This window comes from Mus musculus, chromosome 4 (genome assembly GCF_000001635.26).
Source record: "Mus musculus strain C57BL/6J chromosome 4, GRCm38.p6 C57BL/6J".
In the NCBI taxonomy this organism is placed as follows: domain Eukaryota; kingdom Metazoa; phylum Chordata; class Mammalia; order Rodentia; family Muridae; genus Mus; species Mus musculus.
Window position 1 is genome coordinate 103,112,025 of NC_000070.6, and position 23,977 is coordinate 103,136,001.

Genomic DNA, 23,977 nt, shown 5'->3' on the forward strand with positions numbered 1-23,977 from the left:
CATTCCTATCAAGTCTCATGAGACATTTACCACACTGGAACCTGGTGTTTAGGAAACCTGAATGCCTGTTCCCAGGCCATGGTCACTCACACTAAGCCCCAGAGTAAACCATCTTATCCCCTTTGAAATGAAAATCATGGTAGCTTTTGTGTTTGTTTTGCATTAATAAGTGTTATATCATTTTTGTCTTAATTTGTATAAATTTAATTTAGTTTCACTTTAATATCTCCATAAAGGCAAAACAGAAATTAAGCAAGGAAAAAAACTTAAGTAACAAGCTACAAATGTGTATGTATCTACTTATTTGTTCAGTTTACCAATGTGTACTAAAGATGTTCTCCATTCTAGGTAAGAGTCTACAGCAGTGCACAAAACAAAAGAGGACATAATATGAGCTGGGGGGGGGGGGGGCACACCCACAATCCCAAGAGGTTGGAGGCAGAGGCAGGAAGATCTCTGTGAATTAGAGCCAGCCTGGTTTACAGAGAGTTCCAGAAACCCTGTCTTGAAAAACTAAGGAAAAAAAAAAACCTGGAGAATATAATATACTCATGGGGATAAACTCGAAGCGTAATAGCGTTCCTGGCCTATGTGTGTGTATATGTGCGTGTGTGTGCGTGCTGCGGGATGTTACATCATACTCAAGGGGCATAATCCAAAGCCAGATCCCGTGGGGACTTGGAAGAAAGGGAGCTCAGAGGGAAAGGGAAAAGCTTAAGGAAGTTTTGTGCAGACTACTATGTGGAGGGTGTTGGCAAGCAGACGATTCAGCCAGCTATTCCAATGCAGAAATGACTGTTAGGTCTGGAGAGCACAGCTACTTGACGAAGTGAAGTGGCCCTCAATGCTTGGCAGTAAAGATGCAGGACCCATACCGAGGAAGTGCAAGGGTTGCAGTTTAATGAACTGGGATGGCTGCGGACTGGAAACAAAGGGGCAGTAAATTACAGCGCTGAGGATGAATTTCGAGCACACTGGGTGTAATTGCTTCAGTTTTGTTTTCTTGAGAGAGATCTTGAAGAGATAAGAAAACTTGTGAATCATGCATATACTTAACTTTGAAAGGCACAAGGCAACAACGAAGTGAACCACCTGCCTCCACAACACATATTTAGGAAGGAGACAGATTAGTAAACTATTTTGAAAAAGAAGGCCAGGCCAGGTGGCCCAAGCCTTTATTTAATCCCAGCACTTTCAAACCAGTTCCATATCAGCCAGGGCTACACAGGGCGAAAGACCCTGATCTATAAACACAAACAGACATTGATACATAACAGCAGAAACTAGCCACGAGCCTAGTGAAGATTGAAAAATGTCCTATTAGCTAACTGAAGCATTTCAAAACTCAGTAAAGTAAGTGGTCATTTAGATCAAAGCTGGTGACTGGCTAGTTAACAACTAAAGTGCCAACCGACTGTTGTAAGCTATTGGAAAGCGCTTTTTCGGAGAAGCGATGTAAGGCTGAGCACTTAACTCAAGGGCAAATGCAAGGCTCTCTCCTCAGAACTTTCAGTAAGTTCAAAGGGCGAATTAGCTGAGAGGATGTTGGAAGAAAAGATGTGGCTGCTCTGGGAAGACCGCAAAACCACTGAAATGTTCGAGCATGAAAGGGGGAATATTTTAATGAAAATTCAAACCACTTCCAAGTTCAACGCCACACGAGTCCACATTATCTTTGGGCCTTTCTCCTAGCTTAGCGGCATGAACTAAGCAGTTAAGAGTCTTAAGGTAAGCTGGCAGAAAGAGATGAAAAAAAAAAATCCTCTGCTGGCGTACATATTAAAATTAGCTTTGGTTGCTCAGAGACCAAGGAGCCAGAACACGAGACAGCTTGGAAGTTGAGAGACCTAATGAAAGAATACAAGAAAAAGCGCTTGGAAGAAATAGGCAGGGTGGTCCTCGACAAACTCCGGTCTAGCACGGCAGCGGGAGTTTTTACACAGACCGAATCAAGCCAGAGGATCCGGCGCTGCCTGGGGGGCTCCGCGGGATCGAATGCGTTGGGAACCCCTTTCCAAACCGAAGGGCTGGCTGTCTCTCCGGGATCTAGAGGAACGGGCCACACGGATCTAGTGCGGAACTTACGCGGCGAAGCTGGCCTGCTTGCGGGTGCTCGTCGGAGAGCTATGCATGGTGGTGACTTTTTAGACCAGGGCTCGGCGCCCCCTTCCCCAGCAGGTTCGGCGATGCCCGGACTCCCAACTGCCCGCTCAGCAGCTCAGGAATGTTTGCCGGGCGCCATGGCGACCGCGGAGCCTGGCTCAAGAAGCGGCCGCGCGGTTGGCTGGCCGCTCGAGGTGGAGGAGGAGGGCGGAGGCGGAGGGGAGGGTAGAGGGTTGGTGGAGCTGGAGGAAGCTCGGGCGACGATTCGGAGGAGGCGGGCGGCCCAGGCCCTAGGCCCCTCCCAGGCTGCGAGTCTCCCGGCTGCAGGCGGATGGATGGGGCGTCTCCAGGCGGCGGCGGCAGCAGCGGAGGCGGCGGCAGCAGCGGCGGCTGTAAGTGCAGCCTCCACAGACCATCTTACCCATCCTTCGATCGGGAACCGGGGCCCCAGGGGCGCTCGCAGTCTCCTTTTCCCCACTTCCCCTCCCCCCACGGGAGAGCGCCGCCCGGAAGACTCCTAACTTCCGGGGCGGGGCTGCCCGAGTGTACCGGGAGGGCTGGCGGCTTGGAGGCGCTGCCGTCTGGCGCGCATGCGTAGTTTCCGCCCCGCCCCTCCCCGGTCTTTCGGCCTTCGCGGTGGCGGCGGCGGCGCCCAATCTTCGCCGCTTCCGCGGCGCGCCGGGATTACGCTGCGGAGTGAGTTTGCGGGGCGGGCAGGCCAGCTCCCGCCCTTTTCGGTCGGCCCTCGCTCCGCGGCAGGGGTGTGGCTTCCTGGCCACTCCCCCGTGGCTCCACCTCTGTGCCCCTGATTTCTCTAGCTGTCCAGCCAGTTGAGGTTGGCTCTCTTAGCAGAGCATCCCTTGAGGTGATAGGCGCAACCTGGGTCAACCTGCCGTTGTCGGAGGGAGCTAGAGGGGCGAGAGACTCAGAGACAGCATTGCAGGGAACCAGCCGCTCCCAGTGCCTATCTCCCCCGCGAGTGGCCTTATTCTTTTAGCTTGTAATGTAGATGCTTGCTGGCCTGGTTCCCATCTCTGGTCCTTGCATGTTGTGTGACCTTGGGCAAGTCTCTTCCCCCACTCCCGGGGAGGGCTTCAGTTTTTCTATTAAACCTCAATTTTTGTAATTTTGCAGAAGACCTTAGGCAATTTTAAGACCAGCTAGGTTTCTAAGACCGCTTAACGGAGATGACCCGGAATTGACTAGACTTTTCTCAAATCATGGGTGAAATACAGAAATGTAATTATTGGGTTCTTTGTAATCTTTAGCATTGCTTATAAATTGCAGGACTCAATCTTTGTTTCATTTTGCTGAAATTCCCACGGGGCGGTTGACCTGGTTCTGGGACATCTTTTGAAAATGTGAGACTGAGTGAGCTTGAGGTAACTGTCTCTGTCTCTTTGCTACTGAGGCTTTCTTTCCTTTAATCCAGATGGTGTGGTGGCTCGATTCTCCCAGTGCCTGGCTGAGTTTCGGACGTGGTTAAGAACCAACTGGTTGAGGTTCAATGCAGACAAGACGGATGTGATGCTGGTAGGCAAGGGCACGACTGGAGATGAAGGGAGGGCAAAGGCAAGCTCCCTCATGTAATAAAAACATGATTATTGTCTGTGCTGGTGTTGTAGGCGTGCTAATGGCCAACCCTTCCAAGACTTTGGGTGATATAAAAGTGACATCAGCAACGTTAAGATTTATAACTAGTTTGCAAATATTGATAAGATGATAAAATAAGGCCACTGGATGAAATTATATGAAAAAGATTATGAAAGGAACCCAAACTATCCTTTGAAGGGTCAAATTTCTCTACGTGTTTTAGGATGGCATTAATAAAAGAACAAAGGAAAAGATAATTTCTGTTGGTTGTGGAGCCTCCATATGTAATGTGCTGCTGTGCTTTGCATCCTGTAGTCCTGCCCACTAAAGTCAAGATAAGTTCAGAGGTCATTGAAGAAGAACACCATTCTAGGTACTTTGTCTTCACACATACAGTGTAGGCTGTATTTCCTAAGAAAAGTTTTAGGAAGGAGTTCAGAAAATAGTTTTCAAAGAGGACTCGTGGACTTGAAAATGTTACATGTATTTCTTGATGTACTTTGAGAGCTACTCTTTGAGTTGCATAAACAGATATGCCTAGAAGTCACAGACATATTACTAGTTTTTGAATCAGGTGTTGGTGCTGAATAAAAGGTTGTATATCTTAGGCAAATGTAAGTTGTCAAGGTAGTTTTTGTTGGTTGAAGTACTAATTGAAGTCTAATTGTGATCCTAAGTATATTTGTTAGCAACTAGATATCTCGGGAGAGTGTGTGTGTGTGTATTTGTGAGTGCATGCATGTGTGTGCATCGTGCATGCATACACATACATGCACTGTCATACATATGTCCCTTATAGCTACTGTAAGTTGTTTAATAACTTTTTTATAGTATTGGAGCTTGAACCCAGGGCCTCATATGCTAGGCAAGTATTTTACCACTGAGTTCTACCCCAAGCCCTCATTTTATGTTTGCATTGAGAATTCAGTAATTGCCATGAAAAAAAAATACACTACTGGAGAGAATAGTTGTGAGTAGCTTAACGTGGTAAAAATTAATATTAATTTTCCTCAAAATAAGGAGGCTTCTTAGGTTTAATTAGGCCTAATCTAGTATTCCCTTTTTTTCTTTGTTTTTAGAAACCAAAAACCTTGCATAAAAGTTGGAATTAGCTACAATTTTATTTTTTAGTTTAACTCATTTTAATATAGAACTCTAACAGACTCAACTACATTGGATATTAGTGGATGTCACATTAATAAATTCTAATGATTTTGATCAGGTTATTGGTGAATTTTTCCTACGCATTTACTCTGCCATGTCCTGCTTTCAGATACATGTTTTTTGTTTGTTTTCTTTTCTTTTTTGTGAGCCCAAGAATAAATTTTGGCTGATTACATCTGAATACAAAGAGAATGCCTCGTGGACTTAGGCAGAGTACTGAAGAACTGGAGTGATGGGTGAAATGGATGGAGAAGTCACTTCTAGCTTTGCAGGCAGGGGAGAATGAGCCAAGCATCTGGACTGTGTGTGAAAAGAGTAGGTAGCCTCTTCAAGAGGTGTAGTGAGTCTCTGGAAGCCTGTACACACAGTCTGGCAGAAAAGCTTGGCAGCAGGACTTCCTGACAGATCTTACCTGACTGAGGATGGCAAGCCCTACTTAACCAAGATAGGGCTAGTGAATTGCTACACATACCAAGGGGGTAAGGAAGGGTTTCCAGAAGGACATAGCTTTTCTGAAGGTGGCTTCTTAGACTCTGAACAATGGGACTGTGGAGAGAATGAAATGCAAGTATACTGAGCTCAATAGTAATGTGTTACGTGTGACCTACAGGATTAAAGCTATTTCTCCTCATCGCTAGAATGTCTAGGAAACACCCCAGAACACTTTATTTTTCTAACAGGGAATATGTAGAGGGAATTTTCCCCTACAGAGGATAATGCCATTTGATGGTAATAATATTGATTGGAAATATCAATCAGTTTAAAGGCATTTAACAATAAGTGCCTGATTTTCTGACTTTGAGGGCTCACTCAGTAAGTAGTTAAGGAATCTTGAGTCTGCTCTTTACCATAGTTGAAATTTTTATTAATGTTTTAACTGAAGAATCAAAGACTCAATAGACTAAAGCAACTTGAACTATAATACTAAAATTCAGCAATACTCCAGTTTTCCCTTCAGTGGCCAGCAATAATCCACATATATTTACCTTGCATATTTTAGTGCAAACTGCCCCCTGAACCCTTTATTATTTTTAACCTGTGCCCACATACATCCATTAGTTTTTGTCTTCAGGGTTTTTTTTGTTTGTTTGTTTTTTTGTTTTTTCATCCAGTGAGAACTATTTGGATAAGAGCTGACATTTTAAAAAGTCCAAGGTAGTCCCTTAACTTAATATAACTGTATCAGTGCTAAAATATTTATTTCCCTCCAAGAATTTGTGGGGGGAGGAAGCTTATATAATCTTTAAAATAAAGTGAAAATACTATAACAAGTGCAGTAAATGGTAAGAATTGTTTGTAGATTTGGGAACCTTAAAAGTTTTCCTTTCTCTTCTTTCCCTTGCTTTTCTTTCAGTAGAAAATGTGCATCAGATGTTTATGTTTAATTGGTTTACAGACTGTCTCTGGATTCTTTTCCTGTCAAATTACAAGGTAATGTCCTTTCACTTAGCAGCTACTTCGTATACCTATACATGCAGTTTATTCATGCACAAATTGTTATTGGGCTTAAGACTTTCAAGTTCATGTCCAGTGTTAAGAAATGGGAAAAGGCTTGATGGAATCTAGAATTTTAAGGAAATAGAAATCATTTCAGAAATCAGCATTCTCCCAAGTGCATTATAAGTATGATGTTTAAGAAAGTTGTATGTACACATTTGTGCAATGATTTTTTTAACCATGGTATATTCCTCAGAGGTAATGAGTATCATTTAACTGATTGATTTTTGGTAGTCATTTTTGAAAAACTTAATCATGTCGGAAAAAACGCTGGCCTTTAACAACAACAAAAAAAAAGCTTTTAAACTTACTGCCCATTTTAATATCTGCCTAAATTATCTACTTTAGGGAACCAGATAAATCATTGGCCCTGGCCATTATCAGTATGGACCTCAAGGCCAGTTAGCAGTGCATTAAAACAAACTTTCTACTTGCAAGTATTTTAGGCATTGCAAATATGTACGTTCTGTCTCCGTGCAGTCAAGTAGGCATATCCATAGAAGAGCATTACTTTACATTTGAAACTTTTGTATATTTGTGCAAAAATTCATCCGTGGCAGAGCTGTGTTGCTCCTGGCATCACAAAAAGTGAGGAAAATGTAATGTTCTCTACTCTTCATCTTTGCGCTGGGCCAATTTGGGGGAGTTGGAGTTTTCTTGCTAGGAATCACCAGGGGAAGTATTTGTCAGAGCGTTTCGTGTTGCTGTCGCGCCCAGGCAACATCTCTTTCCCAGCAAAAGCACTTCAGAAGTGACCGACCGGTAGAATAGGAGGTTTTTTTCTCCTGCAAAGTGAGTACCCTGAGGGGACCTCTCCGGACCTCGCGCGCGGACTGCCCCGGGCTCGCCCGGGCCCGCCCCTCGCGCGCTCCCCCGGGACGGCGGCCGCGGGATCGCGCGCTCCCTGCTCCGCGCGCGCCCGCTGGCCTCTCCCCTCCCGTCCCGCCGAGCGGGGCGCCGCGAGGGGGCGGAGCGGGGTGTGGTGGCGCGCTCGGGCGGCTCCTGCGCGTTCCCGCCGAAGCGGCGGCGGAGAAGGCAGCGGGAGCCCCGCGGCCCAGGCGCACATCCGGGTTCTGGCCGCGACCCGCCGCGGCGATGTGACCCGGTGGCGCGGCCAACATGGCGGAGGTAAGAACGAGCGCCCCTCCCCGGCGGGGCCTCGGTGGAGGGCTGCGGGCGGGAGGCGCGGGCCTGCCGGGGCCGGGCCTGCGGCGCCGCTGCCCACCTGTTGTCCGGCCCGGCCGCTCGGCTGGGCTTCCCGAAACTAAGTTGGGCGCGGAGGCGCCGTCGGACTTGAGGCAGTTGGGAGGCGGCCGCTGCGGGAGGAGCGGGCGAGGGCGCCCGTCCGGAAGCCGCCCAGGGCGCAACTTCGCCGGCCGGCGCGGCCCGCGGACTCCTCTCTGCCTGCTCCCGCGAACTTTCTTCCCTCGCGAGCCCAGAAGTCGCTGCTCCCGCCAGCCCGCGTCACCCCCGCCAGCCCGCGTCACCCCCGCCAGCCCGCGACTGCTGACCTGCCGTCTAGGCAGGGGGCGAGCAGGCTGACACACCTTGGGTTAGTTTAGTAGTTTTCCTGATAGTGGAGAGGTGAGCAGGAGAAATTAACCCAGTAGGCCCTATCCAGCTTGGGACTCTTCCCCCTGGCCGAACCTCCAAGTTTCTTTTCCACGCTATAGCTCCTGAACCAACTAGGCTAAAAACTTACAAATCAAAGGTGCCTGTAATTATTTACCTTTTATTTTGCTCTTCTTAGAGAAAACTTTTCTTGTTTCTCTTGTCCCTCTGCTGTAGGATAGAACCCAAGGTTCTTGTCAAGGCAGATAAGCAAGCGCTCTACTACGAGCCACATCCCCCCCTCCCCCCCAGCCTTAGCTTCATTTCCTAGTAAACAAGTTCCTTTGGTTAGTGTTCTCAGATGGGTAGGCAAGCAAGTTGCTTTAGGTGTAATTAGATCTTAGAATGTGCTGTAGGAAATTTTAATATTTTGTCTGGTTTTAAGCCATCGGTCCTGTGGTTTGTTTAATTTTTAGTCGGTGAATTTCGTTACTGTTTGTTCCCCCTGAGTTCATATTGTTATATTTGGACTTAATGGGATCTCTCTTGAGGCAAATCTTGTAAACACTTGATTAATAAAGCAGTAAGATTGCTAAACATCTTCATGTTTTTCTGTCGAGAGCACCCAAAAATAGATTGAGGAAGTATTTGATTTTATTTACCACTTAGCTCTCAGTTTTCAACTCCTTCATTTGCTAAATGAAGCAGAGAAGTAGAGAGTGACTACTTTTGTTTATACATAATATCTGTAAGCCTTGGGCTACAGAAACATAAGATGTGCCTTTCCTGTACCAGTCAAGCTTCCTGGAGTGTTAACTTGTTCTTCTGTTATACAGTGACCTTTAGGTTGATGTTCTGAAATTTTAAATGTTATTTATTTATTTGCTACTAAAAGAAGAGGAGCTTTCCTGGAAGCTGGACTGTTTGCTGCCAGTATTGAGAAGACTTGATATTACTTAGCGCTAAAACGCATTAGTTGTGTTTTCAGGTGGTTTTTTTCCTATTCATAGTCAAAGAATTGCAAGACATGAGTAGTGGTCGCATTACTTTTACTTGACATAGATATGCCTGGGTGTGATCCACCAGCCTTTCTTCCCTGGGCTCCTGTGCTACAAGAGGAAGTAGAGTGTATAGATGGCTTTTCAGGCATCTTATCAGCTAACCTTCCCTGGGCTCCCGTTTGCTGAAAATCTACAGGATATATGTAGTATTTGCTACACTGCTGTGCTGTGGCCTCAGGTCTATGTGGTTGGACAGTCACACTCCGTGGCACGTTATTGATACGAAAACACGGAAACCTAAAGAAACGTCACCAAAAAAACTGAGTGCCAGCATGCAGTGTTTTGTTATAGAAATGAAAAGTGGCTGCATTCATGTGAGAATGGGAGAAGTGTGCCCACCTTGGCCACTATCTTGTTCTCTAGTGTAAGCTGCTCTTCTTAGGTATCCCATCATGTGGAGAGGGAAGACTTGGGGCTTGCAGGAACAGGTGGATGGGTCAATCTTAGGAACTTGACTTTCATTTTCATTGCATTGTTTAATGACCTGGTATATATTTTATATTCTTAAATTGCCTATAGGTTGCCCTTTGCTTTGACTGTGTAGGATACAACCCAAGGGTCTCATAAACTTAGAGGAGTAAAGGAATTTTACATGTCAACAAAAATATCCTAAAATAGGTGAAGAGAAAAGTAAATTTATAATTTTCCTTGTCTCAGTTTTTTAATAATTGAGGGTTTTTTTTTTTTAACAGTAATCCTGGAAAAAAAATGGTGGCGAGATGATTGGTTAACAATGTTTTACCTCCGTATAGACTTTTCATGGGGTTATTGTTTATGATGTATGCAGCAAACATTTGCATTCTGAACTGTTGTGCTTTTGAGTAAGAGGAGCTGGGGCAGTGTCCATTTATTTTTAAATGTAGGGGACTTGACACTCACTAAAGAAGTGAGGCTTCGGACCACATCTTAAGTATTCTGCTCTCCCCTCTTCCGAGAATGCGCCTGACCCTATTTTTCCAAGAAAAGTACTTGATTTGTGAACTATAACTGGCATTAAATATGATTGGAGTTGGTAGCAGTTCATTTTTATACGGATCTTTGTCATCTTCGTGAACTCATATAGGAAGAATACATTTAGTGGTTCTTCAATTTTGGTAACATTAAATGAATTTGTTGTACACAGAAGAGTTAGTACATGTTCCCCTTCGTAGTTCTTTCGTAATATTTCTCAGCTTATTATCCCTTAAGATTACATACTGTAAGGTTATTGAAGCAGGCTCTCATAGTTACACTAAAGGGAGGAAAGTACAAAGAAGTCACAGTTTTACAAAGTCAGCGAGGAGGAAAAAATAAGGGGAAGAAATAGTTGATCCTTAGGGCTTTTTAAGGAGTGTGGTGCAGGGACCTTTGGGAACAAAGAATTTTGTCATTTAAATTTCAGAGTATGTAAACATAGATGGATGCTAAAAGAAAAAAAAAGCCACAGTACAATTTAAGATCTTTTTCACCTGAACTTCACATCGCTAACAAAATATTTAAATGGACTTCCTTAATGTATTGGTTTACAGTACATATTTTCAACAATAATAATTTACATATATCACATCCATCCAGCTTTCACTCACGCGCACACACACACAAAACCCATATTCTTTGCTTAGCATTATTTGAATTTACTTGGATTTTGTTTTGTGTGTTTTTAAGGAATTGGATGGAGTTGTTTCTCTTCAGGGTTAGTTTCCCCTCTTTAATAGCAGTGAATTAAAACTGTAAACAGTTGTCTATAGTGGTGATGAGTTTCATTTTCATTGTTTATTATTTGTTCCTCAAAACTATCCACAATAGGAACTCCAGTGATGTCTGAGTTTTAAAATACTTAATTTGGTGGGACTAAGAGCCAACACACTTATTAATAACCTAGGTGGGAGAAATAAAAGAAGTGAGTTTAAGGTAATGGTGAAACTAATCAATTTCCGATATGACTTAACCGCTGCTTGGGATTTTCTGTATAACTTTTAAAAGTGTGTGTGTGCGCGCACGCGTATGCATTTCTAAAGAAACACCGCACAATAGCTTCGTGCCAGCTGGCATAGCCTTTTCCTGTAGTCATAAATTTAAAAAATCAAGTCAGAAAGCAATATTAAACTTACCCACCCTTTGGCCACATTTTGAGTGGTGCATAGTGAAAGTAAATCTAGGTTTTAAAGGCACTTAAAGAAATGTAAGGCTTTTCACCATAGAGAAAATGAAACTGGTCAGGGTTTGTGCACTTTTGTCCTCTGTGTAGCACACAGTCAGGTCCCAAACCAGACTCTGAGTTCCTGGCGTTTATCTTCCATAATACTATTCTGCCTTGGGAAATCACCTTCAAGTGGTCTGCAGAGGAGTGGCATCCTGAGAGGAAAGGCAGGTCTCAGTGACATCATCTGTGTGGAGGAGAGGACAGTGGAAAGCTTATGACACCGTGTGCATCCTGGAATATGATGCCCCCACTCCCACTTAGCTTGGTTCCTCCATCCTTTATGAATCTGACTTACCAACAATCTTCCTTAAATAGTGATGGCAACACTTAAAGAAATGGTGATAGAATTGTTTTGAGGGGCAAAGTCACTAAGGTTTTTTTTTTGTTTTGTTTTTTGTTTTTTTTTTTTTTTTGCATTGAAGATACAATGAATCTTTGATCATGATTTTTGTAAAAATAATCACAGTATTCTATCTAGTCTCTTTTCTAGGTTTGGTCTTTGACTCTCAGAAATTAGAGTTTTCTGTTTTAGAGAATTGCAAAAAACTGAACATGGTTGAAGCTCTGAGGTTAGAACAGTGACCTTATCAACAAACATGACACAGTTGTGGAGTGGGGAGGCATACTGGAGCAGTTTAGCAGAGCTCCTGCTTATATTTCAGCCTGTTGTTATCTTTGATGTCCTCTGCCTAGTGTTAATGCTTTCTGTCTTACATAAACATATATGTGCCAAAAAGACTAACTTTTTAAAATTATAATTAACAAATAGTTAAAAGTACTAGTTTTTAAAAAGATTTTAAAAGATGTAGAATTCCACAAAACAATCCTCATTTTCTTTTTAAAAAAAATGAGTAATGCAATTACTCATTAAACAATTACTCATTCCCTGGATGTAGCTGTTACTATTGATTTTATTAAACTCCTAATATATTTTTTAGTATTTCTTCTTTTATCCCAAACACATAACTCTGTCACTTCATTTCATAACAAACTCATGGTGTTCTGTTTCTTGGAAGAGCTGTGTATCATTTCTAAACTGTGTAAATAATGAATTTAAAAGTTTTACCCAACTCTTTGCTTTGAACAAGCTAGAGTAATAAGTAATATACACACAAACACACATGAACACATATATTTTGATGTAGGCTAATAGGTGTCATGGTAGGCTATGTTGAAGTTGGTAAAAGATACCCCGAATAGTTACACTCATTCATAGTTTTTTGCAGTAATAATGTTTGTGTCTGTTTTAAGGACATTTTAATTCCCTAATTCTTTTTGCTTATGCTCATAATTTTTTTTAAATATTAAAAGCTAAATGATCTAGCCTGTCTTGGAGAAGATGGTTAAATAAGGATATTAGTTCCTAAAGAAATATAACCGTTAAGCGAGATAAGTACCAACTTGTTTTTATATTTGAAACATGCTTTGAGCTGGTGAAAAAGATGTTAGAAATGGAAAGTAACAAGGAAAGAGAAGAGAAGAGGGAGGTTTGGCTTGTCTTAGAGGTGAGAGAGGAGCCACCTCAGCTCTTCCTTTATCGGCACCACGGAACCTTCTCCTGTTCAGTGCGCGGCCCAGGTTTACTCTTGTATGAAGTGAGTGGACAGAGGAGGTGCTGATGCCACATTTATGATTAAAATAAAGTAATTCCATTGAGAATGTGTAGCACTATGAGTGTAAATTCTGCTGTTCTCTTTCATTTTACAAAAGTGCTCTCATTCTATATCGAAACCCATATATTGTGATTTTAAACTCAAGTTTATCTCAGAAGGTAATCATTTTTGTCATTTGAGTAAAATTTCACAATAAGAACTTTTAAAATGCTTGTTTTCAGCAGGTAATGATTTAATTGGATGCAATTAAGTTACAATAAACTAGTCTCACCTTTCCCTCCTAAACTGATAACATTTTATTTGCCACATAAAGTACTAAAATATATAGACACTTAGCATGTACTGTCCCTCTCCAGTCTGTGAATGCTACCTTCCTACAAGCCCAGTGTGTCTGACAGAATGTCAGCTCTCTGTAAACATTAAGAGATGTGTTCAGTGGAGAACCCTGTATTCAACAATGGTGCCAGTCCTATAAACATAGGCCCCTTAAGGAGTAGAAAGTATTTAGGACCTTTTTAAAATTTCAAGGTGGCAACTATTTGCTGATAATATTCATCAGTATGGTATTGTCACTGTTGGTGAGATGTTCTTATAAACTGAAATATGCAGTTTCCATATTCAGTGTCCCATTATTGATAACAGCTAATGCCATTAAACCTTTCCTGTCCAGTAGTATTACTGTTAGGCAGAAGGTGTGTGTCGTTGCTACCCCCCCTCCCCACCCCCGCCCCCCAAGATAGGTCTCACTGTATATTTCTGGCTAGCTTGGAAATCTGTCGACCAGACTGGTCTCAGACTCACCAAACTCTGCTCCCCTCTGCCTCCTGAGTGCTAGGTTTAAAGGTATGCTACCATACTTGATTTCAGAAAGATATTGTTTTAATCAGAAAACTGTGGAACATTATTGGAATGTTTAAAAAAAAGTAATGTTCTGGAGGTTTTTCTTTGAATCCTAATCCATAAGGAAATATGGTTGTTTATACCATATATATATTTCAAACATTTACTTAAAAGGGGAAAGGAATTTGGTACTGATCAACTTGGCGCCAAATGAAGTCATTAAACTGTGTAATTGTCCAAAGGTCAGGCTTTATAGTTGGGATAAAGATTTAAAATGTTTATGTGGATAATTTGAGTGGTGTGTATACCTGTTTTATGTCAGAATTGTGTGGCTCTGCCCTTTTATAGTTATAGTGTTCTTTCTGTAGCATCCTGCTCTCCAGCTTCCCATCAGAGAAACCAAACTAAGCTCTAGTGACTGTTCTGGCATGGTCACTTTTAAATATTGATGGTGTGGTGTAGGAAATGCATAGGACTGCCTACATCACGCCATCATTCGGGTTTGCTGGATGATGATAGTAGAAAACCCAGGCTGAAGGGATGAATTATTTTTTACAGAAGTTTAGAGGTAAAAATGGACCTTTGCAAAAGTGTGCCTCCAAAGGAGCCAGCTCACTGTGGAAAGCCGCACTCAGGACAGTAACATGGCGTAGGCGGCTCTCAAGTGGAGCTAAAATACCTCACACAGATCGGTCTAAATCCCTGGCTCTTGAAAACTGGACATTTTCTCCATTTGTTTATTGCCTTGCCTCTTGGCCCTGTTGTGTTTATAGAAGAAATAACTCTTAATAACATGCTCCATGTTTTGCTAGTGATTTCTGCCTTCTCACAACATCCACACGTAGTTCTGGGTGGATTGGCATCTAAGTTTTTCCATGTTACTGGATTTGTCTAGAAGGAACTCCATGTTTAAAGATGATTTGTTTATAATTGTAAGTTAGTTAAATTGAGAAAATAACCACACTCTCTAGCGGCAATTAGTGAAAGCCGTTGCTACCAATGTTATCTTTATATTTTTCCGTGTTTTGTTGTGTTACTGAGTGAGCAGCCCAGTAATGGTGTGGTTAGTGCTGCTGCACACCTGCAAGCTCTGCACTTGGGTGCTGAGATCAGTGCCAGCCTGGACTTCAGAACCATCTTATCACTGGAGGCTGAGGTGGGAACATAGTTGTCGGTAGAACACTTGCCTGGCATGAACATGTCTGAAGCTCTGGGTTCTGTTCCTAGTACCATGGTGGTAGGGAAGTGGGATTTTCTACCTCTTGTTTTTTTTTTTTTTAAACTTTAGAGACCATTTGCTAGCAAACTTGTGTATAGTTATTTCAGTATAAATAGGAGAACACCTATTTCTAAAGATGTTAAGATTTAAAATCATACTTGTTAATTATATATTTTTGAGAATTATATTTCTTTTTTAAATGTGAATTAATTTTATATTACTATTTTTGCTTCTAAATCAAGAATGTTTCAGGTTTTTCTTTTAGGTTTAAGCATAATGGAAGCGAAAAATTAATGTGAAAAATTTTAGTTTGTGTTAGACATTAAAACTTACTGTTGTTTTGGTGTCGTTAGTCAGAGTAGTTCTTATAATGTTTATAAAGGTATAATACACAAAAATGCTAATTTGTTTTCTTTTCCCTTCAGCCATCTGTTGAGTCTTCAAGTCCAGGTAAGTATTTTTTTAATGTGTTTTTATAATCCTGTTTGACTCATATTTGTCCTATTCACGTAAAGGCTGCTTGGGCTCGCTCCCCTCTTTTCCTCCCTCGCCTTCCCTCCTTCCACTCTCCTCACCTGCTGTATGTGTTTCTTACAGTTTAAAATAGCTATTTAATTGAAAGTATACAAAATAATATTTTTGAAAAGGAGTTAGCTTAAAGATACTCAGAACATTTTATTTGAGGAAAAACCTATTCACCAATGAGGGGCATAGTAAAATAAAGTAAGCCAGCCATTCTGCAGGAGTTGTGTTGTAAATATACAGATTTGTTTTTAGATCCGAGTATGCTAGGCTGTATATATACTCATACCTGTTTTTCTATGGTTTTTATATTCTCCCTTCAATACTGAACATATTGTTGCCCTCCTTGGAAGGGAGCCCTCTGAGGTGTGTTTTGTTTGAAAATATCTCATATTGAATATTTAGCAAAAGTGTAGCATCAAGTTGCTGAATTTTGAATATTGAAGCAATCAACATTTATATTGTAATTTTTAGAAAGTTTTTTATGCGCTTAATGAATAGTCCTTTTTAATAAACCAGGTTGCTTTCTGTGGACATAAATTGTTATGCTCTGACAGTTAGATTTAATGTAAATGATTTGAGTGGTCACTGCACATTTGCCTTTGTCTTTATTTCAGCTGAAAATGTCTTCATTTGTTTGTATGCCAGAGTAACGTTCATTGGTCTTTGTGACTAGTTTTTTACCTTTGTGGTTTGTAAATGAGTTCAGGATGGTAGGAGTTAGAAGTAATCTGAGATCAGAAAAGTGTTACATCACTATATTGGTTGTGGGATATAGAAATATTTTCATTACTTTTTTCTTTCAAAACCACAAATAAGTTTTACTTGTTCCTAGTGTCTATGTAATCTTCAGATTTTTCTTTTCAAGGCAGTCATCAATAAATTTATAGATACTAGGTCTTTAACAGGAAGAACATTTGTTGCTATGCAACAAATTACAAAGTGTTACTGAAGTTGATAGAATTAAGGATAGATTCCTCCCTCACAGGGAAAACACATTTAACTGTCAAAGTCTGTCCTGCTTTTCCTGGCATCTGTACCTGGAAGTCAGTGCTAGCAGTCATTGTTACATGACTGGGCTAAATGACTTGCTTGTAGGCTTAGTAGTGTCAAAGTGCAGGCACAGTACAAAATTGGTATATGTAAGAGTTATAAGAGGGGAGGGTTTTTTGTTTTTAAAGTGATTAAGTGGGAAAACATGATACACTACCCTAGAGTTATCTCTCCCTTTGAAAGATGATACCTTTTAGTAGTCCAAAGGTAGAAGACAAAGGAGAGATTTATCTTAATTCCATAGCAAAATACTTGTGCAAAGCAAAAGACATTCTTATTATTGAGCTCCCTCTCTGGGAACTGTCCTAACAATGGTCCTAGCATCTGGCAGACAATAAAAGGATGTTTAGTTACTGCGTACAAATAAGGTAGTAAAAACTCATACCAAACAAACATCAATTATGGCAAGAAAATAGTTAAATTTAAAAGTTTATATGTGGTATTTATGTGGGAAAAAAGTTGGAATAAAAAGAGAAGCTCAATTATACTTTAGCATTTAGTATAGAGAGGGAGGGAGGTGACAGGCCTTCAGGTAGAACTGTCACGAATGATGGCAAATGATAGAGACTTCAGGTAAGTAATATGACATTCATGATTTGGAACTGTGTTCTAGTGAGTTACCGTGGCTTTTGGCAATATCTATACTCAATAAGAATTATATTATGCTTAGGTTAATATATCCAAAGAGAGGGATAGAGATGTAATTTTTGTGTAGGGGTGGGTGTTTTGCCTGTATATTTATGTATGTACTGTGCAGAGGTACTCACAGATTTCGGAAGAGTCCTCTAGAACTTGAGTTAAGGTGGGTGCTAGAAACTGACCCCAGGTGTTCTGCACAAGCAAAATCCTTAGACCATCTCTCCAGCTCTAGTAATAGAGCTTTTTTGGTTTATTAAAAAGAGTCTTTTTATCTGCAAGGGTGAATATAAGTGTGGCCTGCTCTGTGAAAACACTTCATTGTTGATTGCTAATGTCAGAAGAAAAGTTTCAGGCAAGTGAAAGAAAAGATGATAAGACTAAAACTCCAATTAATGTCCTTAAATCATGCTCTCATGCGGACTCTCCTGTCCAGTAATTCAGCTTCTGGAATACCAATGAAATTAAGACAGTCTCTTACAAGAATTAAGACAGGATGCTTTTCTTTTTTTTATATAAATCCTTCTGAAACTTGCATAATGATTTTGATTAAAATCTAGTATAAAATAGAATAGCATTTGTACTTATTTTATATTTAATATCATTTTTCAAACACTTCTCAAAAAGCATCGTATCTGCCAGATGCACTTCCTCCTGTCAGGGTGTACAGGGCAAGCGTGGTGGGAAGCTTAGGTTCTCCTTAAGTGGCTTTTGAGACAAGATATGTAGAGGACTTGGGAGAAGTTTGGAGCACAGTAGTTGAAGTTATAGCTAGGATTTAGTTCCATCTTAGCTGTCACTGCTGGTCAGCATTTAGAAATGCTGCTTACATTCCTTAAGCCTTGCATCTTTCTCCCTCCTCCCCCTTTTAAGTGGGGCGATAATACCTACCTTATACCCTTCTTGAGTTCTGAGATGTTTGTTAAATGATTGTGCTTATTGTTTGGCACATGGTAAAAGAAATGGTTCTGAAAATGTGAGCGTTGACTCAAGGACTCAGATCCATCCGAATGCCGTGGTTTCTTCATTTTACTTAATGATTCTCTTAAATAAAGTGAGACAAGGATGCTGGCCTGTCTGTTAATGCAACCTTTAGCATGGCACACTTGTTTATAAGCAAGCAGTACTTTTCCAGACTGAAGTCTTGGTTTGGCAGTAATCAAAATGTGGGAAACGTCTACAGAACACCCATATTCCCAGCTTCTCTTGTCTATTTGAGGATAACCCTATTGATTCTACTAGCATTCCCCCCAAGCCAGGCTAAATATTGGTTAGGATATACAGTTCCTTTGAATTATTTGAACTACCTATGATTAAAAAATTTTATATGTCTTAATACATTTTACTCTTATAACCTCCGAGTTATTTCAGATCAAAATCAACTGTTTAAGTTCAAGATAACTACTCAAATATTAAAATATGTTTTCAAGATACTCCTGTGATATAACGTATTTTCACTAGACAGACAGATGTTGCTTAACAGCAACATACTGATAAACTCAGGTGGTTGTGCAAGTGTCAGAGCATACCTCTACAAGCCTACCACATACCTGGACTGAGTGGCATATCCACTGTAATATATGCAACCTGTCTTTGACCTAAAGTTTATTTTGTGAGAGATGATGGTATTTTCTGGGACCAGAGAGACTCAAACATTAATTGGGTAATTAAAGCATTGTTTTGTTTTGTTCTTCCCTCTGCACAAAAGACTATTCTTTCTTTAGATAGAGCTTTTATTTTTCTTTATAATGTGATGAGTAAAGATAATTTTTTAAAGCAGAAAAATTTACTGTATCTTTTTTCTGATCCTTTTTGACATACATTCAAATAAACTGCATATATACTAAAATAACACTGTAAGATGCACTGAATCTGGCTTACCATACATCTGAAATGTTCTTTACTAGGAGGCTCAGCAACATCAGAGGACCATGAGTTTGATCCATCAGCTGACATGCTGGTTCATGATTTTGATGATGAGCGAACATTAGAAGAAGAAGAAATGATGGAAGGAGAGACAAACTTCAGTTCTGAAATAGAGGATCTTGCGAGGGTAAATGACCTTCACTAGGGGTGAAGCTGCGCAACATGTGGAGAGGGGGACATGGAGACCTCGGTGCTGTTTATGCTGGAAATTTATTTATTTATTTATGCTGGTGGAGTATTTATTTAATAGTTGAAGTTGAGGCTTTTAAAAAATGGATAAAATAAAGGAATTCAGTAATGATTTTCAGTAAAATATACATCTGTATCAGAAATGGACCATGAAGGAATCCTAAATATTCTCTCAGGGACCTTTTTTTTCTTGAGTTACTCCATCTTTTATTTACTCTCTTCAGAGTGAGTAGATATGCTAATGTCACCTGTTTCCTTCCTTAAGTCTCTTGCTGTCAGGATTGCCCTTGTTCTTTTCATGTTGGAGAACTTTTCTCAGTGGTATTCTCCGTTCACTCTCTGACTTTCCCTATTCTCCCATTTTTTCTTCAGCCTTCTCTGAATGTTCTTTTTCATGTAAAGGTCCCAGTTTTGTTTTGTTTGGTTTTGCAAGACATTGTTTCTTTGTGTAGCATTGGCTGTCCTGGAACTCACAGAGATTCACCAGCTCCTGCCTTTCCAATGCTGGGATTAAAAGTATATGCCATCAACACCCTTCTTATATATTATTTTGATTATTGGTGCTAGACCTATACTTCTTTTCTTTACTGGATAAGTGATCAGAATGTCCTATGAAGGTCAGCTGCATTAGAATATACAGTAGACCCTAAGTACAGCAAATCTCCCCAGAGTGGGCTCCCAGTCTGTCTACATGTGCACAAAGCAAGTTTGAGCCACATGCATAACAAGTCTGAAAACTACCAAAGTTCGAAGTTCATGGTTTCTGCTCAGTGTTTTTTAGTTTGTACTTCTGGATTAACATTAATATTTCTGGTTTTATTCACCAACTTGACTTTTTCTCTAGAAGCTCAGCAAATACCTCTAAACTTAGTATTCCCTTATTACTTGTTCTTGCTGTCTATAAAAACTGTCACTTTAACCAGGCATGGTGGCGCACGCCTTTGATCCCAGCACTCGGGAGGCAGAGGCAGGTGGATTTCTGAGTTCAAGGCCAGCCTGGTCTACAGAGGGAGTTCCAGGACAGCCAGAGTTACACAGAGAAACGCTGTCTCAGAAAAACCAAACAAAAAACCAAACCAAACCAAAACAAACAAACTGTCACTTTAAAAAATACTTACATTTATTTACATTGATGCTTAAGTCTGGAACCAGGAAGAACTTTTCCTTCATTACCAGCATTGAGTTTATAAATAAGCCTGTCACTTCTCCCCACTAAAATATCTCCAACCAGTTCTTGCTCCATATCTACCTCAGTAGGTATTTTTCTATCCTAGACTATTATGACCACATTCTAATTGGTTTTCCTATTTCATGTTTTACTATATGTCTACTATATTTCCATTCAGTATCTGCAATAACTTTTCTAAAGTATAAGCCCTTTTATTTTAACCTCAGATAACTAAAGAAAATCTAGATTTCTTAATCTTGCTGTAAAACCAGCTGCTTGATAGGACTTTTTCCATTTACCGCAGATAACTTGTTAGGCTGTATGTTAGTAACTGCTGTTATTCTTGGAGTAGTTGGTTTGTTCCAGGTTTGAGTTTTACTTGACACTCTGGGGTCTGGATTCTCTGCCTTCTCTGGATTTGGTGTTGCCATACCTGTATGCTAATCATGTGCTCTGTCCTTGTCATTACGGCTTAGTTTTGTTTTCTCACCACAGTTTATACACATTTGTACCTATAGGTAATACCTATGCCCTTCATTAATTACACAAGACAAGATGATGTTCTCTAATAAAACTTACATGTATGACCTAATACGCTCCATGATAAAAGAAGTGTATAACAGAAACAGTGCTGGTACAGAGAAATGGAGGGTAGTACTCTGTATAATAATTATCTGTGTTTCAGAATTTAGTTGGGGATTGAATGGAGTCCTGATATCATTTAGTTAAGTCTTTCCAGGGTCCTGTTGGGATCATTTAGTTACTAAAACTAATATTATCCACAGGGCCTATGCAATTGTTTTAAACTTTGACCAGAGAACTGTATTTATTTTTGGTGGCTATATTGTGTATTGATTATTACAGAGCCTCTTACTGTGTTTGAGGTTAGGGACAGTCTTTAAAAGTAACAGGGTAGTCAGTCACTGCTTTTTTTCTTTTGGAAATGTTAATTTAAATCTCTAGAGGTTAGAAAAGGGAAGAAAAAGACTAGAACTAATCCTATGTGTTTTCATCTCCAGCAGTTTTACTATTCAGAAACTCCCGACTTCCACATAAAGTCTTAGGTCTCAGTAGCTCCATATCTAAAACTTTCATAACCTGATGCTAAACAGTGTGTTAGATTTCGTGTAGTTACAAACTTTATAGCAATGAACCAAACCATCTTTTTTTTTTTTTTTTTTTTTTTTTTAAGAAATAAACCAGTTTGTCTTACTGGCTGCTCATTTGCTTATATAGAAGCAAGAGCGGGGGCGGGGGGATTTATTTGGATAATTCATTGTTTGAAGTCTGTCTTGTTTGTTGTTTTAATGTAATTATGAACACATTTTTCACAATTCATTCACAAATAAGCAGTAAATCTGAGAAATTTCACTTTCACCTTTGTTTGAGTTCTTTCAGATCAGAATCAACTGAGTACGTTACAGATAGCTATTCAAATAGCAGAATCCTTTGAGGGTACTTTTAATTTCATTCAATTTGAATTAAAAATTTTTCAGTGAGTACTGTTGATATGAGCTTTGATGTGTATCGTCATAACTGTATATTGTCAGTATAAAGATGTTACATAAATCTTATATTTAAGTATTCTAATAAAATCAGATGAAGTGGTTGGAGTTTGTTGTGGTATTAATAGAAATGTTAAAGTTGTTCACATAAAGGTTATGAAGCATTTGCTGTGAATTACCAGTACCAGAATTTAACCTTTTCCAGTGCTCTGTGAAAGTTCAAGAGACCAAGCATGAGCACAATTCCAGTCCCACAGTGAGAAGCAAGATGACTATCAACTACATCTATCTATCACTGTACCAGGAGAATTTCCTAACAAAACCTATCCTAATACACACCTGAAAGCACTGCACACAAGTCCAGTTACGCACCGAAGCCTCGGGCTCGGGATCAGGGCTATTCACTGGAGTCCTGCACTCACTCACCTCCTGAGTGCATAGTCTTCACCTCGGAGTGAAAAGCCATCTGTGTGCCAGTCCTTACCATGTCACTTGTCTGAAATCTTCTTCTAGCCAGTGTCTGGTTAGCTTACACAGATAGGACTGCCCACCGACTGTTACAGTGCTTACACAACTTATTAAAGCACACTGTAATGTCCATCTGTTTTTATTCACCTGGTGTCTGTCTATATTCCTCATAGTCTTGTCTACTCAGCCCTTATCTCAGATCGCATTTTACCTGAAGTCAGATTTCGAGAAAGAAAATATATGTGCATATATAAGTAAGTAATCAAGCCAGTGAGTTAGGAAGCATGAGCACATACTTACAAATTGCTATTTCATAACCATATAACTTGATTGACATTGTTGAACTTGTATCTTTATGAAGATGATAACGTAAAGCACTTGGCACAGTGTCTGGCACATGATAAATTAAATCTTAGTTGTATCATTCCTGCTGTTCTCAGAGAAAACTGATGTAGAGCTGTGAAAAGGTGCTATGTGCCCTGTAGCTCTGTACTCTGTCGTCCTTTTTCTGTACCCTTACTCTTGGGTGGAGGATAAAACACTGCTTCTTCATACGATGCTTCAATGTAAGTTGAATGAAGTCCCTTAATACTTGGTAGAATATAGACTTTAATAATGAAACCACCTGTCATGTTCTATAAAATAGGTTATTGATAGATGTTAGTACAACGATGTCCAATAGAGTAGGGCCACTCAGTGTCCTCTGACCTGCTTTTATATGCACCTACCCCATTCCCAAATACACAGATAATGTCTACCAGTCTGTTGTTAGAAATCACGCGCGCACACACACACACACACACACACACACACACACGATGTCAAAGTCAGTGTTCTTTGAATAAGGTTTAATGTCTTCAGTGTTTATTTTTCCATGTGTTCTCTAAGAACAATGCTGGCAGAATGTTCTGAAAGCCTTGAAGGAAACTGTATTGTGTTCACCTTTTAGCTGAGAGACTAGAGGGATCCAATAAAGGCCACCAGGGATAGATGCTAGGAAAGTGTGTGCTGCCCTCTCAGAGAGGGTCTGCTTCTAAAACTGTCTCTAGTTAGAAATAAAAATGGGCTTGTAGGTGGCACACACTTTTAACTCTGACACTCATAAGCTGAGGTAGAAAAGACCATGCATTGGAAGGCAGCTTAGGCTACAAAGTAAGTTCCAGGTCACTCTAGACATAGACTAGACTTTCCCAAAACACAAAAAAGTATATAACACTAGTAGGAATTTATCTATTCTATCTGCATTTATGCTTTTCTATGCTTCCTTCCTTCTTTCTCTCTCTCTCTCTCTCTCTCTCTCTCTCTCTCATTTGTTTGTTTGTTTGTTTGTTTGTTTGTTTGTTTGTTTATGGCCAGATGTGTGGGAGGGTCATGGTCTCTACACTCCAGCCTGTCTCTGTACTAACTGTGGAGTCCTGGCTAGAACTCCACAGTTCTGCTCCAAGGCCTTGAACTTGAAGTATTCCTTCTGCCTGAAGTTTTTGTGGAGTCTTGTTCCTTGTACATTTTATCAAATACAATATGGAAACTTGGTACTTGAGTTCAGTAAACCAGGGCTGTGAACATTTCCATGTTCCCCCCACCCCCACCCCAATCTGGGTAGTGCTGGATACTGACTCAGTCATTTTTTCATGTGTTTTAGACTTTTGTACTTTTCTTCTTAGTTGTTCTGAAAAATGTAACTAAA

General features: G+C 40.4%; 2 protein-coding genes across 24 annotated transcripts in view; one reads left to right on the forward strand and one right to left on the reverse strand.

Moving 5' to 3' along the window:
- Wdr78 (WD repeat domain 78) overlaps nucleotides 1-2,275 on the reverse strand; it is a 76,235-nt gene extending 73,960 nt beyond the window's left edge. For 9 of the 11 annotated variants that reach the window (XR_376319.4, XR_376318.3, XM_030253560.1 and 6 more), the window contains exon 1: nucleotides 2,086-2,258. Coding sequence is in view for 8 of the 11 variants with exons in the window: in XM_030253560.1 (XP_030109420.1) it covers nucleotides 2,086-2,132 (47 nt within the window). In the remaining 3 variants the exon portion in view is untranslated. Of the gene's footprint in view, nucleotides 1-2,085 lie in introns of all 11 variants that reach the window. The other 2 variants (NM_146254.4, XM_030253561.1) reach the window with 2 other exon arrangements.
- A 24-nt stretch (nucleotides 2,276-2,299) lies between these two features.
- Nucleotides 2,300-23,977, forward strand: part of Mier1 (MEIR1 treanscription regulator) — a 51,431-nt gene continuing 29,753 nt past the window's right edge. The window contains exons 1-6 of one of the 13 annotated variants that reach the window (XM_030253779.1): nucleotides 2,682-2,799; nucleotides 3,536-3,636; nucleotides 6,218-6,291; nucleotides 15,249-15,273; nucleotides 17,317-17,389; nucleotides 18,942-19,087. In XM_030253779.1, the coding sequence (XP_030109639.1) occupies nucleotides 2,694-2,799; nucleotides 3,536-3,636; nucleotides 6,218-6,291; nucleotides 15,249-15,273; nucleotides 17,317-17,389; nucleotides 18,942-19,087 (525 nt within the window). In that variant the 5' untranslated portion in view covers nucleotides 2,682-2,693. Of the gene's footprint in view, nucleotides 2,496-2,681; nucleotides 2,800-2,865; nucleotides 2,969-3,535; nucleotides 3,637-6,214; nucleotides 6,292-7,365; nucleotides 7,486-15,248; nucleotides 15,274-17,316; nucleotides 17,390-18,941; nucleotides 19,088-23,977 lie in introns of those variants that run through there. The other 12 variants (NM_027696.3, NM_001286222.1, XM_030253777.1 and 9 more) reach the window with 12 other exon arrangements.